The sequence below is a fragment of the Chionomys nivalis genome, chromosome X (genome assembly GCF_950005125.1).
Source record: "Chionomys nivalis chromosome X, mChiNiv1.1, whole genome shotgun sequence".
In the NCBI taxonomy this organism is placed as follows: Eukaryota; Metazoa; Chordata; class Mammalia; order Rodentia; family Cricetidae; genus Chionomys; species Chionomys nivalis.
In genome coordinates, this window is record NC_080112.1 from 95,454,230 (window position 1) to 95,472,753 (window position 18,524).

The 18,524-nt window shown below is 42.0% G+C and overlaps 1 protein-coding gene across 3 annotated transcripts in view; it reads left to right on the plus strand.

Annotated features, from left to right (window-relative positions):
- Nucleotides 1-834: 834 nt before the first annotated feature.
- Morc4 (MORC family CW-type zinc finger 4) overlaps nt 835-18,524 on the plus strand; it is a 59,101-nt gene continuing 41,411 nt past the window's right edge. For all 3 annotated transcript variants that reach the window (XM_057759408.1, XM_057759409.1, XM_057759410.1), the window contains exons 1-5: nt 835-1,191; nt 1,321-1,393; nt 7,938-8,070; nt 14,870-15,087; nt 16,004-16,151. In XM_057759408.1, the coding sequence (XP_057615391.1) occupies nt 1,090-1,191; nt 1,321-1,393; nt 7,938-8,070; nt 14,870-15,087; nt 16,004-16,151 (674 nt within the window). In that variant the 5' untranslated portion in view covers nt 835-1,089. The remainder of the gene's footprint in view (nt 1,192-1,320; nt 1,394-7,937; nt 8,071-14,869; nt 15,088-16,003; nt 16,152-18,524) is intronic.

Consider the following 18,524-nt stretch of genomic DNA (forward strand, 5'->3'; position numbering starts at 1 on the left):
ATTGCCACCAGGCCTTAGAACCTGAGTTGGATCCCTAAACCCACATGACACGGTGGAAGGTGAAAACCTACTTCCGCAAACTGTGCGTTGATCTCCACATGAGGACACAAACACAGATGCTCAAACACACACAAAATAATTGAGTGCAGTAATAAAAACTTTTTAAAATAAAAATTTCACATTCCTTAGGGGCTGGGGAGATGGCTCAGTGGGTAAAGTGCAAGCTTGTCACCCCAGCCACAGAGACACGGGATTTCAGTGTCTGGCCTTCAAACACAAGTGGTGTGTGCTCTGTGCAACAACACAAGTGGTATATGCACTGTGCAGTCGCAAGCCTGCAAACACACAAAGTTGCATATTAATTTATGCACATTCTATAACTTAATCGATGCCCTATTTCGCAGTAAGTCAATTCAGTTTCTCCTTTTATAAAGTCGCTCTGCATGCTTGAAGGATTGGTAGGCATTTTGCCAATTGCATTCTAGAAAGTTCCGGGTGCTTCCATACACTTTCGAAGCCGCTATTGGAATGACTTCCCTTAGCTTCAGTTTCCTATCTTCACAGATAGCAAGACTGTAGTCCTTCAAACTTGAAAGACTTGTCTTATCCTGCCTGTTAGTCATGCAGCCTAAGTGGGACTCCAGAAATCCCATGCACGCTCTCCCTCCTCTTGCCACATTCCCGCCCCTCCCCACGCACCGCCATCCCCCCCCCCTCCCCTCGCGCTTTTCCCGCTCGGCCGCTTGGCCTATGGCAAACGCCAAGAATTAATTAGGGGCGGGGATGGAGGAGCGTCTGTCAGGAGATCGCCATATTTCTGTACGGCCCGTGGGGCAGCCCCCGCAGTCGGTGGGTCAGGAGAGGTGCTGACAAGGCGGGGCAGACGCTGGGCTCCTCCAGCTTCACCCCCTCCCGCTGGGGACAGGTGGCTGCAGTGCGCCCCGCCTCCGCCAGCTGCGAGTGGGAACCAGGGAGGGCCAGTCCGGGACGGCCACTGCCATCTGCGAGTCCGGGGACAGCGCGGTCTAGTGTGGGACAGCCGGCCGAAGGGTCCGGCAGCGGCAAACGAGTATCCTGGCGGCCAAAAAAATGCTCCTGTACCGAGGGGCCCCCGCGGGCCCTGGCGCTCCGGGCGGCGGACTGGCCCGGGCGGGCAGTGTCCCGCAGGCCTTCGGGATTCGCCTGAGCACGGTAGGTCGGGGGCCCCCCGAGGGGACGGACTCGCGCGAGCCAGCGCGGGTCCCCGGGCTGCGGGGGGCGCACGGGGTGGGCCCGGCGGGCCGAGGCCTCACGCGGGACGGGACCTTTTCTCGCCCCCAGATGAGCCCCCGCTACCTCCAGAGCAACTCCAGCAGTCACACGCGACCCTTCAGTGCCATCGCGGAGCTGCTAGGTGAGTGGCGACGGTGGGCCGGGCCGCGGGGTCGCAAGCCGGGGCAGCGGTGCCAGCGTGGTGCGGTGGACGCGAGAGGAATGCACGAGGCGCGTGGGGCGGGTCCGCCCGGGAAGGGTTGGGGGGCCTCGGCCACAGTGTTCTCTCGGGGGCTGGGGTAGGGGAACTAGATCCTGCCAGGAAAGCCCAGGAAGCGAGGTGTGTATGAAGAGTTTGGTAGGGTTCCTGCGCCGTTGTTCTGTCTGGTTCGTGATGTTCCAGTCACTTTAGGATTCTTAGTAAATAATCAAAAAGCAATGCATAAAAATATCGGGCCCCGAGGCGCCTGGGTTCGACAGCGGCTGGCGGCCGACAGAGGGCCCCAAGCTGGCAAAGGAACAGTGCAGAGGAGCGTGTAGACTCCTTGGAAAGATCTGGAACCGACTTCTTTAACTTTAGAGACAAAGTCTAGGAATGATGGGACATCTCTTAAGAGATGATGACACGAGTGCATTTGGCTCCCTGAGACTGCAGAGGGCTGGGTTCGTAGTCCACGAGCGCCCTCACACCGCTGGAATGAATCCGGAGGACTTAAGGACTTAACCTCTGGGTGCACCGGTGCTTGCTTAAGGAGCATTTTCAGTTGCTTCCTTGGAGCTGGCTGCATCCGCTTCTGCAGTGGCGTTCGGCTCAGAACGCAAAAGAGAAAAGCAGTTCTGCACACAGTTCAGCAGCACGGAGAGCAGGCACATTATAAATATTTCAGAAACCCAAAGAAGGGAGACAGATTTATGGGGCCAGTTAGCACAGAACAAAAATCTTGAAAATGGCTTCAAAGCTACGTGAATGAACCCCAGTGAGTACTTAAGCCACCGCTATGGCCATGCCATGAGACTTGTTTTTGTAATGATGTCGGTGGGCGAGGGGAAGAGCCAGCAGAGTTATTTGGAAGGTGATGGAGAATTCTGATGATTAGTTTGGCTATAACCCAAAATGCTATATAGTAGATTGCTGATTGCAGTCTAGAAAGTTCAGGAGGAGAGTGGCATTGATGCAGTTTGAAGTTCCAGGCTGAGGCGACTCTGTCTTAGGCTTTTCACTATGTCTTCAGAGAGCCTTCGAATAGTGGGATGAGATCTATGTGCATGTAGCTTATTTTTAAAAGACAAAAGAGAGGAAAGTTAAGGATATTTTCAAACTGTAATCTCGAAATACATGATTTGTCCACCTCCCCTTTTTTGGTGATGCAAGGAATTGAACCCAGAACCCCATAAATGCTAAGCAAGAGCTCTGCCACTAAGCTATGACAATAACTTTATATGATTTTCTTTTCTTTTAGAGACAGTGGCTCACTGTGTAGCCCAACTGACCTGAAACTTGCTGTGTAGCTCAGGCTAGCCTTTAGCACACAGATCTGTGCCTGCCTTCTAATGCTAGGATTACAGGCATGCTCCACTACACTCACCTCACATCATGATTTTTTTAAAGCACTGAGTTAAAAAAAATAGATCTGGCCTAAGATGACTATCATGAATTCAAATATGTGTATGATATATGTATATGTATACACACACACACACAGACACAAAGACAGATTTTTTTAAAAAAACTAAGTCACAAATATTGATAGGGCAAAGGAACATCAGAATGTTTACTGGGAATTCATACCTTTCATTTGTCTTTTCCTTCAACAGTTTTCTTTCCTTCTGAATTAATTTTTAGGGGAACACTATTTGATAGACATGTATTAAACATCCTATATACAAAGTCACCGAGCTAGGTAGAAAATGGATATAATCCAGATCCACGTTATTAGTAGGTGTGACAAAACATGTATCAGCTTCTGGAACAACCATGTAGTATATCCCAAACGCTGTATGAAAAGAGATGCCCACGAGGGCTGTAGGAGTACAGACAGAAGAGGAGTGACTCACGCTGGTCAGGAGCAGAGGGCTCAGAAAACGTTTTGTGGAGGAGGGGGCATTTGAGCAGTGCTCTGAAGGGTTGGGGCATGTGGATATGGTGAGTGGGATGGAGGGGACGACATTCCACTCACAAGGAAAAAGTGGATGAGCAAAAGCGTGAAGACTGTCTACTTGGTCCTTGAATTTAATTAGAGCACCGAGTTCACAAACAGTCGAAAAGCACATGCTTTTAACTGATTAAAGAAAGAGCTTTCAAACATATCCTTGTAGTTTATCCTTGGAAATGAGCAGTGTTTTTTTTCTTTCAAAGATGAGTAAAAAGAGGATTGGAGATAGTGTATATTTCTAAGGTCACATGTCTAAGTAAGTGGCAGGTTGAGGTCACAAACATGGGTCATTTTACTTAAATTCCAAGTAGGAAATGAGGTTAGAAAGGTGAGCTGCAACCAGGATGTGGCTGGGAGGCTTGACATTTGACCTGCTAGCCTGACAAGGAGAGTTCGTGCTTAGAGCGCTCCTTCAGGGTGGTTGATCTTACCCGAGAGGAGTTGGAGAAGAGAGACACAGGTTTTTAAGATTGTTAGGAAGCTATTGCAATAATACAGATGAGAGGGGATAAACCCTGTAAGTTAAGAAAAATGACAACAAGAGCAGAAAAAGCAAGATGTAACAGAACCTGGGGGTGTATAGAGCAGAAAGATGGATGGATTAAAAATAGCTTTAAAAAGATTTGTTATTTTTATGTGTATGAATGTTTTACCATGTATGTAAATGTACCCGTACAAATGAGGGCAGTTCCCAGGTAGGCTAGAAGAGGGTATCAGATCCCCTGGAATTTGAATTGTAGACAGTTGTGCCAGTGGGTACTGGAAGCCAAGCCAGGATCCCCTGCAAGAGCAGCAATTGATCTTAACCACTGAGCCGTCTCTTCAGCTCCAGAAAACCATCTTTTTAAATACCAAACTCACAGTTTCACACATACTAGACAAGTATTCTACGGAGCTACAACTCCAGTCGTACTGGCCATTGGAATGATTGGGCGCGCGTGTGTGTATGTGTGTGTGTATGTGCGTGCGCGCAAAGAATAGCCTTGTGACCAAAAATTACCTACCTTACTTTTATATTTCTATCTGCTTGCAAGTTGCCTCGTAGTGCAGTAGCCTGTCCCTGGCAACCTTGCACATCTCCACGTACTGAAGCAGGAACAGATGGAGGCTTGTGAAGTTTCAAAGCAGGCTCTCCTTCCTTATCTCTCTTCTCACTGAAAGATTTGTTAGGCTCCTCCTTTCCTGCTGCCGCCACCACCAGGTACCACCAGGTTCCCACGAGGGATGAACCTTCACTTACAGAACTCCTTTTTTTTTTTTTTTAAGACAAGGAACCCAGCATTGGGGAGGCAGAAGCAAGTGGATCTCTGTGAGTTCGAGGCCAGCCTGGTCCACAAGAACTAGTTCCAGGACAGGCTCCAAAGCTACAGAGAAACCCTGTCTTGAAATACCAAATAAGAAGAAAAAAGAAAAAAAAAAGAGAGAGAAGGAATCATGTAGAGGGTAAATGTGGAACTGCTTAGGCTGTAAGGATTTTCATGTTCTTGCTAAAGTAACTTGGAAGCCAAAGGCAAGGTGGAGCTAGACCCTTCTCGCTAAGGGATGGCACAGACTAAGAGAGAAGAGGTAAGAGTGTATTAGTGTATGGAATTGTGAATCCAGATGAAGATGGGACAGCTCTCATCTAACTCTAGGTAAAGGAGTTGGGGTTCTCTCATTGTATCTGTTCATAGTCTAAATGGGCTGGACTGGGCTAGAAGATCGATTCCTTGAGATGTGATAGGATATGCTACACATTGGCCAGTTCTTACCGTGCTGAACAACAGGAGGTAGGATTGAAACTGCTTGCCTTGACAGCACCGTATAAGTTCATCCATTGGACTGATCATGTTGTTAAACTATCATTTGTTGAGGCCTCATAAAAGGCCACGTGGAACCAGGAATTAAATGCAAAGCTCTGCTTGCCAGTCCATGCCCACTGATCTCAATTTCCCTGATGCACTGTCCAACTCTGACTTCTCCTGGGCCCCATATTCTCTGTACTTCATGAAGCCACCACTCATATCTGACTGTCCCAGACATGTAACTCATGAACTGCCTTTGTTCTTTGGTACACTCCTAGAAAACAAACAAATAAAAACAACCTAGTGAAGTTTGGCCCAAACTGTGAAGAGAGAGAAAAAAAGAAGTGATTTTGTTGAGGTCCTTAAATTGATTCATTTCATGTCCCAATGTACATGTGTGTAATTGGAATCAGTGTGTGTTGTGTGTTTGAACTGGGAATGTCCATAAAGTATTAGAAAAGGCCCTCAATAGTCATCATTTTCCATGCATAAATGCTGTCCAGCTGGTTGACAAGTTGTATTGGTCTCAATGGCTTTGGCTGTCTACCAGCAGGAGTGACTGATAAGAGCCTGCTTGCCAAATAAAATTTCCTGAATGCTGACAGATGTAAAATGCTAGGTCTTCCTGATGGTTAAGAAAAAAAAACCCTGCCTCTTACAAAGTAAAGAACTGCATTTCTGTTAATGCTTCCTTTGTTTATCAACGTGTGACTTCTGCTCAAATATAGCCCCAGTACTAATGCCGCATTTACATGGGGCTTAGGGCCTCCTTGGATCTTGCAAATCCACTGTACTAGACCTCGTAACCCCTTTCTGGGGCTGTCCAGATTTTTTTCAGATTGCAGCCAGTAACAGTTTTATTAATGACTGGCAACACTGTCATATCGCTTGAAATTAATCTGCCTCTCGTTTTATTTGGCAGACTTTCCACACATCCAAGTGGCTGTAACTGATACTGATAATTATATTGTAAAAATGTGTATTTTGAGTAAGTGTAATACTTTTCTTGATTCTAAGAGATGTTCCCAATGGAGAAATGACATGATTTGTTCAACGATACTGATCAAGACCCCACATGGCTATCTCAGGCCGTCTCTATGGTATCAGTAAAGTCATATAGAATGTCAGCAAGACAAGGAAGGATATATAGAAAGGAAGATCTCTGTTGTTTAAAAAACCTAGTAGAAATTGAAATGATGTAGGTACCTAGCTGTAGAAGTCCATTTTGTGTCGCTCTAACAAAGTGCCCAAGCATAAATGCATTGTAAATAAAGAAGTTTATTTGAATCATGATTCTGGCTCCTGGAACGTCCAAATGGCATCATGCCAGCCTTCCTGGAAGGGCCCCCTAGCTGCATCACAAGGCATCACAATGTGCCAGAGAAGTCAAAACAGAGCTCGACATGTACAGAAGGAGCCAAACACACAGGGTGGCCTTGGATTAAAACAACTCATTTTAGTAGGAAGTAATCCAGTCCTTTCAAATCTGACAGTATCAGTCCCTTCCAAGGCAGCATCCTCAGTGACCTAATTATATTGTATTAGATTTTGCTTCTTAAAGGTCCTGCCATCTCTTCATCCCACCAAAGGCAGAGCTTCTAGCATGTAAGCCTTTAGGGCACAAACCATAGCCAACCAATAGTACTATCCACCATTTGTATAGAATACACTTCTAACAGGACTAGTGAAGCCTTCTGAGACTAGTAATCCATACTAGTTAATGACTGTGTAAACTGGTGCCCATGGCAATAGATGTGGCCTTTCAGATAGTGGTAGTCTCTGGCATAAAGGACATGGCACATTTAATATGGTTAAGTTTGAAAGTAATTCGCTGTTTGTGAAGATATACTTCAGGAGGAATCATGGAAGTTTCTATGAAGTTTTTTTACATTAATTCGGATCTCCATTTCAAGGGCTAGAAATCCTCACATTTAACACAGAGAAAAACAGCAGAATCACTGTTTCTCTCAAAACAGGCTTGTTGTCATCACTAGGATTTAAGGAGGCAATTAAATGTTTTAATTTTAACCTGTGACTCCTTGAGATCTTTATAACTATAAACAAGGATAACAAAAATATGTGTGTGTGTGTGTGTGTGTGTGTGTGAGAGAGAGAGAGAGAGAGAGAGAGAGAGAGAGAGAGAGACTCTCTACTATGTATTTCTGATATCTCTGACTGTCCTGGAGTTTGCTATGTAGATCAGACTGGCCTTGAACTCACAGAGATCATCCTGCCTCTGTCCCTCTAGCGCTGGGATTAAAGGTATGTGCCACCACATCAATACCCATGTTCTTTAACAGAGGATATCAAAAAGCAGAAGATAATTCCTTTTTACAAAGAAACTGTAATGTACATAACATTCATTCTTTTTACCCAAAGTGCTGGCTCAATTTGTTCACTCTATCCACCTTTCACTGTGTTCATGAGCTGTAAAGTGTCTTAGAGGCAAGAGGTAAGAAAGCCAAATCAAAGCAAAATTCTTTGCAAATAGCCCATTTTCCCATAGACCCTGACTTTTATAAGGAGAAAATCAGACTGCAGGATCATCCATTCTGTGAAACCTAGAAATCAGCTTCATGGCTCCGTCTGCCATCAAGTCCACTGTTCTCCGTAACTCAGTAAGCGCACCACTGTTATTGTTTCCATCCTTATCTCCTGGGACTTTCATAGGAAGGAATTAAAGACAGATTTATATGTCTTGGTACTGAACTGGAGGTTTTGATAGATTATTGATTTCTCCTTTTTGCAGATAATGCTGTAGACCCAGATGTATCTGCCAGGACGGTCTTTATAGATGTTGAGGAGGTCAAGAATAAACCTTGTTTGACATTTACTGATGATGGATGTGGGATGACACCTCACAAACTCCACCGAATGCTCAGGTAAAAACGTCTCTATTCGATGTCGTTATCTTGACTTCACAAACTTTATTTGCAGTTCAATAACTTTTCTGTAGTATTTTAACTTATCTCTCTTTACGCTATGGATAGTTATGAAGCATATCTTAGTGTGAGGACTCTGATTGTGAAGCAGACAGTATTTCTACCTGCAAGGAACTTAGAATCTAGCTGCCAATTCAGATGATTGAGGCAAGTAACGATAATAAAAGACTCTAAGCTTAAAAATAGGAAAGCATGAGCTACATGGAACCTCAGAGGTCTCTGAAAGTCTCCTAGTTAGAGAGCTGTTCACATTGAGATGTGAAGGATGGCTCAAATTTAACAAGGTAAGAAAGGGTAGGGAGCAAGGCCTGGCAGTTCAAGAAGAGAAAATGTTCTAAATAAAACCCTGAATTTCAGCTGGGCGGTGGTGGCGCATGCCTTTAATCCTAGCACTTGGGAGGCAGAGGCAGGCGGATCTCTGTGAGTTCGAGGCCAGCCTGGTCTACAAGAGCTAGTTCCAGGACAGGAACCAAAAAAGCTACGGAGAAACCCTGTCTCAAAAAATCCAAAAACAAACAAACAAACAAAAAAAAAAAAAACCACCCTGAATTTCTTCATTTATCTGATCCCTTTCTCCAGTTCATAATTCACCTAAACTCCTTCTTAAGGCTTAAGTACTGGAGTTGGGATGACTCATGGGTCAGAACTGTGAAGTGCCTGAGCATAAGGAAACCCCATGCAAGGTGAATTAAAGGCTTCACATGCATAGTCTTGGAAGCTTTTACCGTAGAGCTGTGGAGTTAAGAAGGGGTATTTTCTGACCAGTGAAGCTGAAGATAAATTCCTACTGACATACCGAGTTCGTTTACTTATTTTTCAACGTTTGTGGTGGTGAATGTTTGTGATTTATTGTCTCCCCGTATCACTTGGTGCAAGATGGGTGTTTCTTCAACCCTTTCCTTCTTTTTTTCCTTTTGAGCAGATGTGGTTGTTAACTCTCCGTGTGCTTCCTGAACTGGAGCATGTAAAGCATGGGTAACAATGGAGCAGTGCTGACCAGGAGCGAAAGGGCTCAGAATCCTAAAAATGGAAAACAAATTCATTGTCTTGTAGTTTTATTGGAAAGTGTTCTGAATTAGTAGATGTTTTTAGGAAATCCCTTTGTTCCTCAAAGAAACAAAAATGAAATTTGGTCAAAGTAAGAGGTTATATTTTGCTACTCAGCAGTCTGTGTATCTTTTACCTTAGTCTCTCTTTCTTTAAAAACAATATTTTGTTTTATGTATATGCATGTTTTGTGCACATGTAGTGTCCCAGATACCCTGGAACTGGACCTACAGAAAGCTCTGAGCTGCCATATGTGTTCTGGGAATTGAACCCAGGTTCTTTGGAAAAACAACTGATGTGCTTAACCAGTGAGCCACCTCTCCAGCCCTTACTCTCTTATCCAGTGAGCTGCCTCTCCAGCCTTTACTCTCTAGAAGAATGTTTGAGTGCCAGGTATAATAGTGCATGCCTGTGATCCCAGAGAAGCTAGGCATATTGAGAGTTCTAGGCTTGTCTGTGCTACAAAGTTTTGCCAAAATAAGACAGAACCAACAAAAACTCAAGGGAAATCTCTAGAAGTGAGGCCAAATATGTCCAGTATGTGGTAAATGTGGAGGTAGAGACTTGATTTGATTTTCTAATTCACAACATCAGTTTTATTCCTAGAATTAATAGTACATGCTAAAAAGAAGACAATTTACATAGGATAGAACTATTAATATTTATGTATTACAACATTTCTCTGAAATTGCTGGTCACCTGTTTTTGTATGTGTTTGTGTGTATGTGCATGTTTGTGTATCTGTGTGTACATGCATGTCCGTGTTGTGAAAGCCAGAGGTTGTTGTCAGATGTTGTCCTCAATTACTCTCCCCTCCCCACTTTTTTCCCCATTGAACCTGGGGTTTTACCTTCATCTAGACTAGCATGCCAGCAATCCCCAGATAATCCCTCTGTTTCCACCTCCTCGATGATGGGGTTATAGGCATGCTTTGTTGAGTTTAGGCTTTTATGTGGGTGCTGGAGACCTGAACTTCTTGCTCAGTCATCAAGCAGCTTACTCACCGAGCCCCCTCCCTAGCTCCCACTGATCACCTTACTTACTGACTTCCTCCCACAACACCTTATCCCATTTACGTGGGCACCAAACAGTAGGTCCAGCAAATATAGAAACACCTTCCATGTTTTCTGTGCATCTATTTATATGAAAGTTGATATAGTTATAAGAAAGAAGGGAAGAAGAGGATGATTTAAAAATAATTTCAGGGCCCTGAGAGATGGTTCAATGTTTAAGAGCACTGACTGTTCTTCCAGAGGACTTGGGATCAATTCCCAGCATCCACATGGTGGCTCACACATGTCTGTAACTCCAGTTCTAGGGAGTCTGACACCCTGTTTTTTCCTCCATGGGCACTGTATGCATGCGATGTGCAGAAATACATGCAGGCAAAATACCTATTTACATAAAGTAAAAATAAATAAAATACTTTCAAGAATAATCACTCATTCATTCAGTAAATTCCTACCAAATGAATGAATGAATGAATGAATCAGAAGCAAAGCCTTATTTCAAATGCCAGTGGTAACCTAGACAGATACAGTCTTTGCTCTAAAATTGTCGACAGTATAGTGGAAAAGGGAAGCTGGCTAGTGCTATGGGTAAGTAGGCTCTTTCACCCAGAGGTAAGTGGTAAGAAAGAGTACAAATTTTGAGTCCATTTAGCAGAAGGAAATTAATCTAGCCTATGAAGTTAAAAAAAATTACACAAAGAAATAACTTGTGCATGTGTGTGCATGTGTGCGTGCGTGCGTGCGTGCGTGCGTGTGTGTGTGTGTGTGTGTGTGTGTGTTGGGAAGCCTGTATGTGGAATTCAGAGGACAACTTTGAATAGTTTGCTCTCTTGTTCCATCATGTGTTTGGGGGATTGAACTCAGGCCTTCAGGCTTGGTGGAAGTGCCTTTGCCTACTGAGACATCTTGATGGCTCACAAAATGACATTTGAGGCAAAATATGAAGGATCAGTATCACCCATTCAAAATTTTGCCTCACCCAAAGAAGCCAAAACAGGCAGAACCTTACATAGCCATAACATTTTTTTCCCCATCACACCAAATATATTTCCCATTGATTTTCACAGAGCACATTTTTTTTATATTTAAAACTTAATTTTAGGAAACTGTACTAATGAGTACTTCATATAGTGTGTATACTGGATTTTTCTTGTGATTGTATCTCAAAGTAAATGCACACTAGCTAAAGTCTATCGTTTATTTAAAGGTGATCATTTAGTCTAATCTATTCCACCCAAGACTTCACTTCCCACAATTGTTTTTCTAGCAATACGTTGTACACAGCCAGCAAGTACTGCTCTAGCTGGTCCCCATAGCCCTAGCCCACCACAGTTTTTGAAGGAAAAAAAATTGTCAACTTTAGAGGTAGTTTTGATATATTACTGTGTAAGGTATTTTTTCTGTTTTTCATTTTGTGCTACATTTATTTTATATTTGGAAAAAAATAATAGAAGTCATTGTGCAAAGCATGTGAAAGTATTAAGCCTATAGCCATTCTGTTTGCCCTCTGACATTTATCGGTATCCTGTGCCTGTTTTCGTAACTCATTATGCTACTCTTCCTGTTTTCAGGCTGATAAACTAGGGTGCAAAACTGAAGGAGCAGCTTCTTTCATAAACACAGAAACCCATGAAAAGTAAGCTACAAAAGGAAAGTCTGGGCTGAATAGGTAGTTCCTCTGAGTAAGTGAGCACTTGCCTGGCATGTGAAGGCACCTCAAGGGGAAGAACAAAACAAAATCAAAGAAAATCTTTCATTCAGTTTTTTTTAAAGTCCTACTGTTCTGTCCTTTTTGACTTCCTGGATAGTATGGGAATCCATATATATCCATTCAGCAGCCTTTCCCAGCACTGTGGGAAGCCTCTTCCAAAGGTCAAGGATTAAAAAGAAGCACGAAGTCAGATTGAAGGTCTTTGCTGCCTCCACTTAGAATCACAGAGCATAGTAGGTCTGTCTGCTCCAAGACAGCAGCCAGAGAGTAACAGCCTGTTTGTCAGTCTTTTTGTTTGTTTGTTTGTTTTGTTTTGTTTTGTTTTGTTTTGAGATAGGGTTTCTCTGTAGCTTTGGAGCCTGTCCTGGAACTAGCTTTTGTAGACCAGGCTGGCCTCAAACTCAGAGATCTGCCTGCCTCTGCCTCCTGAGTGCTGGGATTAAAGGTGTCTGCCACCACTGTCCGGCTTGCTTGTCAGTCTTTCAGTCACTTATAGTACAAGTTAGATCACCACTATGCCTAGGAAACAAGCCCACAAATGCTTACTTGTGTATTTCCCTGGAGTTTTGCTAAGGTGTGTTTCATTGGTCAGCAGCCAAATTTTATCTATCTATCTATCTATCTATCAATCTATCTATCTATCTATCTATCTATCTATCTATCTATCTATCTATCTATTTTTGGTTTTTTGAGACAGGGTTTCTCTGTAGCTTTGGAGCCTGTCCTGGAACTAGCTCTTGTAGACCAGGCTGGCCTTGAACTCACAGAGATCCGCCTGCCTCTGCCCCCTAGTGCTGGGATTAAAGGCGTGTGCCACCACCCGGCTAGCAAACCAACTTAAATTCATCCCTCTAGAATCTAGATTCCTGACATCTTAAGGGTATTTGAGCGAAAATTGCTATATTATTGTATTGCATCGAGAGTACCAGTCTTCAAGTCCCTTGGTATATAGACAATAGTATTTGTTACAAGAGAGGATAGAACAAGATTAACTTAGTGAAGATGAGCCATCTAAGCCAAGATAGCTCTTCTGAAATTATTTTAGCTATATAAAGCTATACAACCTGATACATTTCTGTTATTAAGTATGGTGAGCACTCTTGTCTTAGGTATTTGCAGTTAAATAGAATGCTTAACGTGGGACCTTAGTTGAAACAGCACATGGAAGTGTTAGTAACAGAACCAAGTCTAAAGCTTCCTTGTCTCTTCTCCTTTATTTTATCCTTTTCCATCCTGGTTTTGACGCAGGCCTGTTACTTACCTTTTCACCCTTATATTACCATCTGTTTTCCTTACAGTATCTAATACAAGGACCTGTGTACATTGGGGGTAATAGGTGACAAAGAGTAGAGGAGACTAGAAAATAAGAGACTGACTGATTGCCTGTTGTACCACTTTCCCTTGACTACCTAATGGAAAGTTATGTGATATTGGAAAAAAATCCAAATGACCATACAAATTCATTTTGTGTGGCAGGCCTGTTTATGAAGAGCCCCGAATTTTAGATGTGTCATTAGATCCGGAGGACAGATAAGGAACAGTACATTCCCGTTCTCAAAATAAATCCTAGAATCAGTTTAAAATTAAAGATAAAAATATCAGAATCTTAGCAGTTTATAAGCCGTTCTTCCTGGAATCATTAAGGCCCAAACATAACATTAACTCAGTGTTCTCTTTTTGGAGGACCACTTCCCTGAAAATTGCTTTCAGCTCACATTAGATTTATTTGTAGGATGCACAGAGACCTAGAGAACATCAGTACATCGTTACATAACATCGTTTAACAGAAAATTGAAGGCTGGTCCCTTTTATTGGGTAGTAAACACAAAAGCACAGTCTTCTGGAAATGGAAACCAGGTAGCTAAACCCTTCTCCCACTGGAAAGAGTAAGGCCAGAAGCAGCCTGCTCGGTTGTGCCATATGGGCTAGTGTCTCTTTCATTGATATTGGAGAAGCAGCTAATACATGAAATCCTGTTGGCTATCAGCTAAGAGGGCAAGAATCATATGTGTTGTATTACCATTTGCGTCTCCAGTGCTTAGCATAATCCACAAATCATAGGGCATCAATGAATGGTAAGCTAATGCAGTGTACATCATTGTGAAATTGGGTAATCTGGAGATAGACAGTTCTCAAAATTAGCATTTCTTTGTGGTGGTGGAGGATACAAGAGGAAGCTCATTTTGTAGGTGTTAATGTTTAAATACTTTTGTATTCTGTTATTTGGATGTGTATCTGAGTATCTAAACGGAAAACATAAGAAAGGGAAGGATTTTGACTCTCGGAGTAGGCTGATGACAAGGGGCTGCTGAGTTTGCTGAGGTGACTCAGTGAGAGGCCTTTAATAGAACAAGAGAGACTTTATACTGCAGCTGTCTGCAGATATTCCCAGGCAGGACTACCTATTTTTGTCCCTTGGCAGTGTTCCAGGGAACTGTCCCAGCCGATGAAACAGAGGCTTAGAATTAGGAGGGTTATCCTTTGGGTGGGGAGTTGGAATTGTCAAGATAAATGATCTCTTTTAGATTTTTGGAGAATGATGTGACCAGACGAGAAGGCGCTTAGTGTAAGTACCCCACTTAGCACCACTGGTACTTTTATGACCCTCTCCAGGTAACAACTCTCTTCATATAGCCACAACTCAGAGCAGTCAGCCCGATTCATCTAAACAAGAAAAGCAGCTGCACAGGGCCTTCCCTGGCTCCTGCTGTTATGTTAGCCAATGGGAGCATTTCATTTACAAAGTGTGACTCTGGCATATAGAACTATTTAATATTTAAGTACACACAAGCCACACTGGAAAATTGGTATCATAGCTCAATCGTAATTTCCTATGTTTTGCCTGGAAATACCAAAGGGAGTGAAAACAGAACTTGTTGCTGTTCCGTATGTGCAAGCTAACCATTCTCTCTGCGAACTATTCTAGGATGCTTTTTACCTTGCTCATTTCTTTTTTCTTCTGTAATTTCAGCTTTGGCTTTACAGATAAAGTAATAAAGAAGAGCCAGTGTCCCATCGGGGTCTTTGGTAATGGTTTCAAGTCGGGCTCCATGCGCCTAGGAAAAGATGCTCTTGTCTTCACCAAGAATGGGGGTACCCTCACTGTTGGACTTCTGTCACAGACCTACCTGGAGTGTATCCAGGCCCAGGCAGTTATTGTACCAATTGTCCCATTCAGCCAGCAAAGCAATATCCTTCCTATAAATGGAGAGTAATTGATTAAATATTAGTTTGACTGTTTTGGTGGAACCTCTTCTATGGGTCAAATCCAGCTGTTACTTGATATTTACTATTTCAAATGTTTTTATATTTAAAGAGCTATTCAGACATCTGGAATGTAGCTAAAATATTTTTTAAAATACTGGACCCTTAGCAGAAGTTTAATTGTTTTCTGTGTTCAAATTCTCACTGTTAAGTTTGATTTATATAATTACTTTTTTGCTAGACACTGTTCTGTGGTAAAGTTCTCGGGGCTTTTGCTCCATAAGTGCTAACTGCATTTGTGGTTATGCTTCTTGCAATGTCCTACTTCCCAGATATCCTGCTAGCAGAATGGTTCATTTGTCCGTACCTGGATGGACTCTCATTTCTGATGGGAGAATACGGCAGGAAGAATGGGACTCAGCTGCTTCCAGACAGTTAAAATTTTGGCCTTTGCCCCCCCCCCTTTTTTTTTTTTGGTCAGGCGAAGCACTTTCTTTGTTTACATCGCATCTTTGCAGCTGTATTCAGCAAGTATAACTGATTTTCATGTTTGAATAAACAGCTGTTCTCAACTCTTCACTTCTTTTTTCTCGTAGCAGTAATGCCTGTCCCTTTCATGTCGATTTTGTGTCTACATGAAACCCCAAAGGCCCTCTTTATAGTACTTATTAGTTTGTATAACTGTATAATAGTGTGTCTCATCAAATTCTTGTGTATATACTGTGTTGGATCATATTTACCCCACCCTCTCTTGTCCCCTCCCACTGATCCTCTTCCTCTTCTCAGCTAGCCCTCCTTTTTCTCATGTCCCATTTTGTGACCCAGCCAGTTTCATTATGACTCTTACTTCTTGATATCATCCTCATAAGATATTAATTTTCTTTGACTGATTTATTTTTACAAAAAATGGTTGTTACTGAAGATTCTTTGCCCAGCCTAGAAGCCATCTTGAACTATTCAATTTTCAACAGTGAAAAAGACCTGCTATCCCAGTTCGATGCCATTCCAGGCAAAAAAGGCACCCGTGTTCTCATTTGGAATGTCCGGAGGTATGGTATTCCAGAGGTGTTAGATTCTAATAAGCCAGCATTGTATGATAAAGTACATTTTGAGAAGTATTTCCTAGATTAGATTAGATACATAGTGAGAAAGTTAGCTCTCTGTAACTCCCTTGATTCTGTTGAAATAGTGGTTCTTGGTGATCAGATGGTGCGTATATAAGATGAAAATATGCATATCCTGACGTTGTAGCCACTAATGATCACAATACAACACGGCATTACTGTGACATCCTCAGAATCCTTTACACTTCCATTCCATGTTTATTGACATTGTTTTAAGATTGGCGGATGATGGTTATTTTATGCATTCGCCAATTAAAATGAATTAATAAGAAAGATTATAGTGAAATACTTAGTTTTTAAGTGATAGCATGAAAAAAATTCTGTATTTATGCATCTGGAATAGACAATCTTTGAAGCAGGTCGTTTTTACTATAATGAAGCTGTATTAAGATCATAACTTTAAAGATAATACAACAATTAAGAGAAATTCTACGATGCATCTTTTAATTTTGACATGGCAAATAGGATACATTTAAGAGTGCATTAAAGTGTAAACACACAACCCTAATAGCTTTTAATATAGCATTGAATGATTATGTATTAAATAGAACAATTCACAAATATGTTCATTTTTTCCCTATATGTCAAGCACTTTTCTAACTTCTTAGCTGTGTGTGTGTGTGTATATGTGTGTGTGTGTGTTAAAAGAATACTGGTTTATACCAACAGTGTAATTATAATTAAAAGTAAAAGGTAAGGAGAGCTCATATAATTAAAAATAAAAGGTAAGGAGAGCTCATATGTCCTATTGAGAAAGGACTGATCTGATGTGGTATTTTCAATGATTTACACATATTAAACACACTTTTCCTTTGTGCATTGTTCCTTAGTTATAATTAAAATTATTTGCATGGTTAAATAATGTTGAGAAAAGCTGCCTTAAAGCCTACGGTATTGCTTTCTTGAAAGACTTTAGACACATTCATGTGCTAAATATTTAAGAGAGTATTATAGTATTAGTATATCCATTTTTTTTTAAAAAAAATGTTTTTCCAGACCTTTTTTTCTTGGATGGCAAAGGCAAGGGGAAGGGAAGATAGGGGCCTTTCTCAGAGTGTCTGTACTAGAGTGTTCTAGGATAGAAAGAATCACAAATATACTGAAAAATCCAGGATCCAATTTTAATGTGGTGTGGGCTTTATACAGGCTGGATGCCACAGTGGTCCCTGGTCAACTTTGAGAGTGAAGCTAAGTTTTCAGCCTAGCAACTCTGAGCTTGAATTTGAATGTGAAGGGGGTTAACATTAGAGCCTGAGGTGCCTCTATAAGCTAAGAGTTGTGTCTCAATTTTATTTGTTCACATAACTTTTATTTCTTTTTTTCTTAGTTAAGAATATCTCCAGGAACTACTGTTCCACAGAATGAATTTCAAAAACTATTGTTTTAAAACAGCGATTGTCTCTGTAATCCGTCTTTTAAAAAACAAATTTAAAAAGTTTTTTTTTCAGGAACAAAGGTGATTCTTTATGGTTTTCCCCCTGCTGTTGAATGGAGAGCTTGCCCATGTCTTGGAGGGAAGTAGCTTTTCAAGTACTTAGAAAGCTAAGTAGCCAAAAATGATTGAGAGTGAGAAATGTCCATATGAAAGGGATACCAGTGTTCTTATATGTGTACTATCATTCCATGTTTTAGAGGCTAGAAAATAGGTGGTGTTCTGTCGTAGCAGTAGTAGTAGCTCTCTCTCTGTTTCTGTGTGTGTGTGTGTGTGTGTGTGTGTGTTGCCTTTTAGCCATTTAAGTCCTAGTGCTAGGTCAGGCATCATGATGGCGCGTGGTTTTAATCACTGCACTTCAGAAGAAGAGGTTGATGGATTTCTCAGAGTTTGAGGCCAGCCTGGTCTATAAAAATAAGTTCTAGGTCAGTCTGAGATACATAGTGAGACCCTGTCTTGCGCGGAGGGGGGGATACAGGACTAGATCTGAGGAAAATGCTGGCATCTTATTAGTTCATATTCTGCTGCTGAAGCCAGCAGAAATTGACTGGGTGGATATGATCATTAAGTTGGAACAGTGCTATTTAGTGACTTCTTTGGCAGCAGTCAGAAAGCTGGTATTTAAGATCTTGCTTTGAGGGTAGCTGACATCCGTTCTGCTCATCAGATCCCAGATATTTAACACTCCTTCTTGTCTTTCCTTATGAACCTAGCATCAGCAGCACTGTGAAACAGGTAGATTGATTCAGAACAGGAACAACTTAATTAATGTGTGGTCCTCAAATTGCATAGTTCATAGTTCCTTTGGAGTGGCAGTCAGAAAAAGCATCATATACCTGAGTATTGACTTATATTTCACTTGTGTT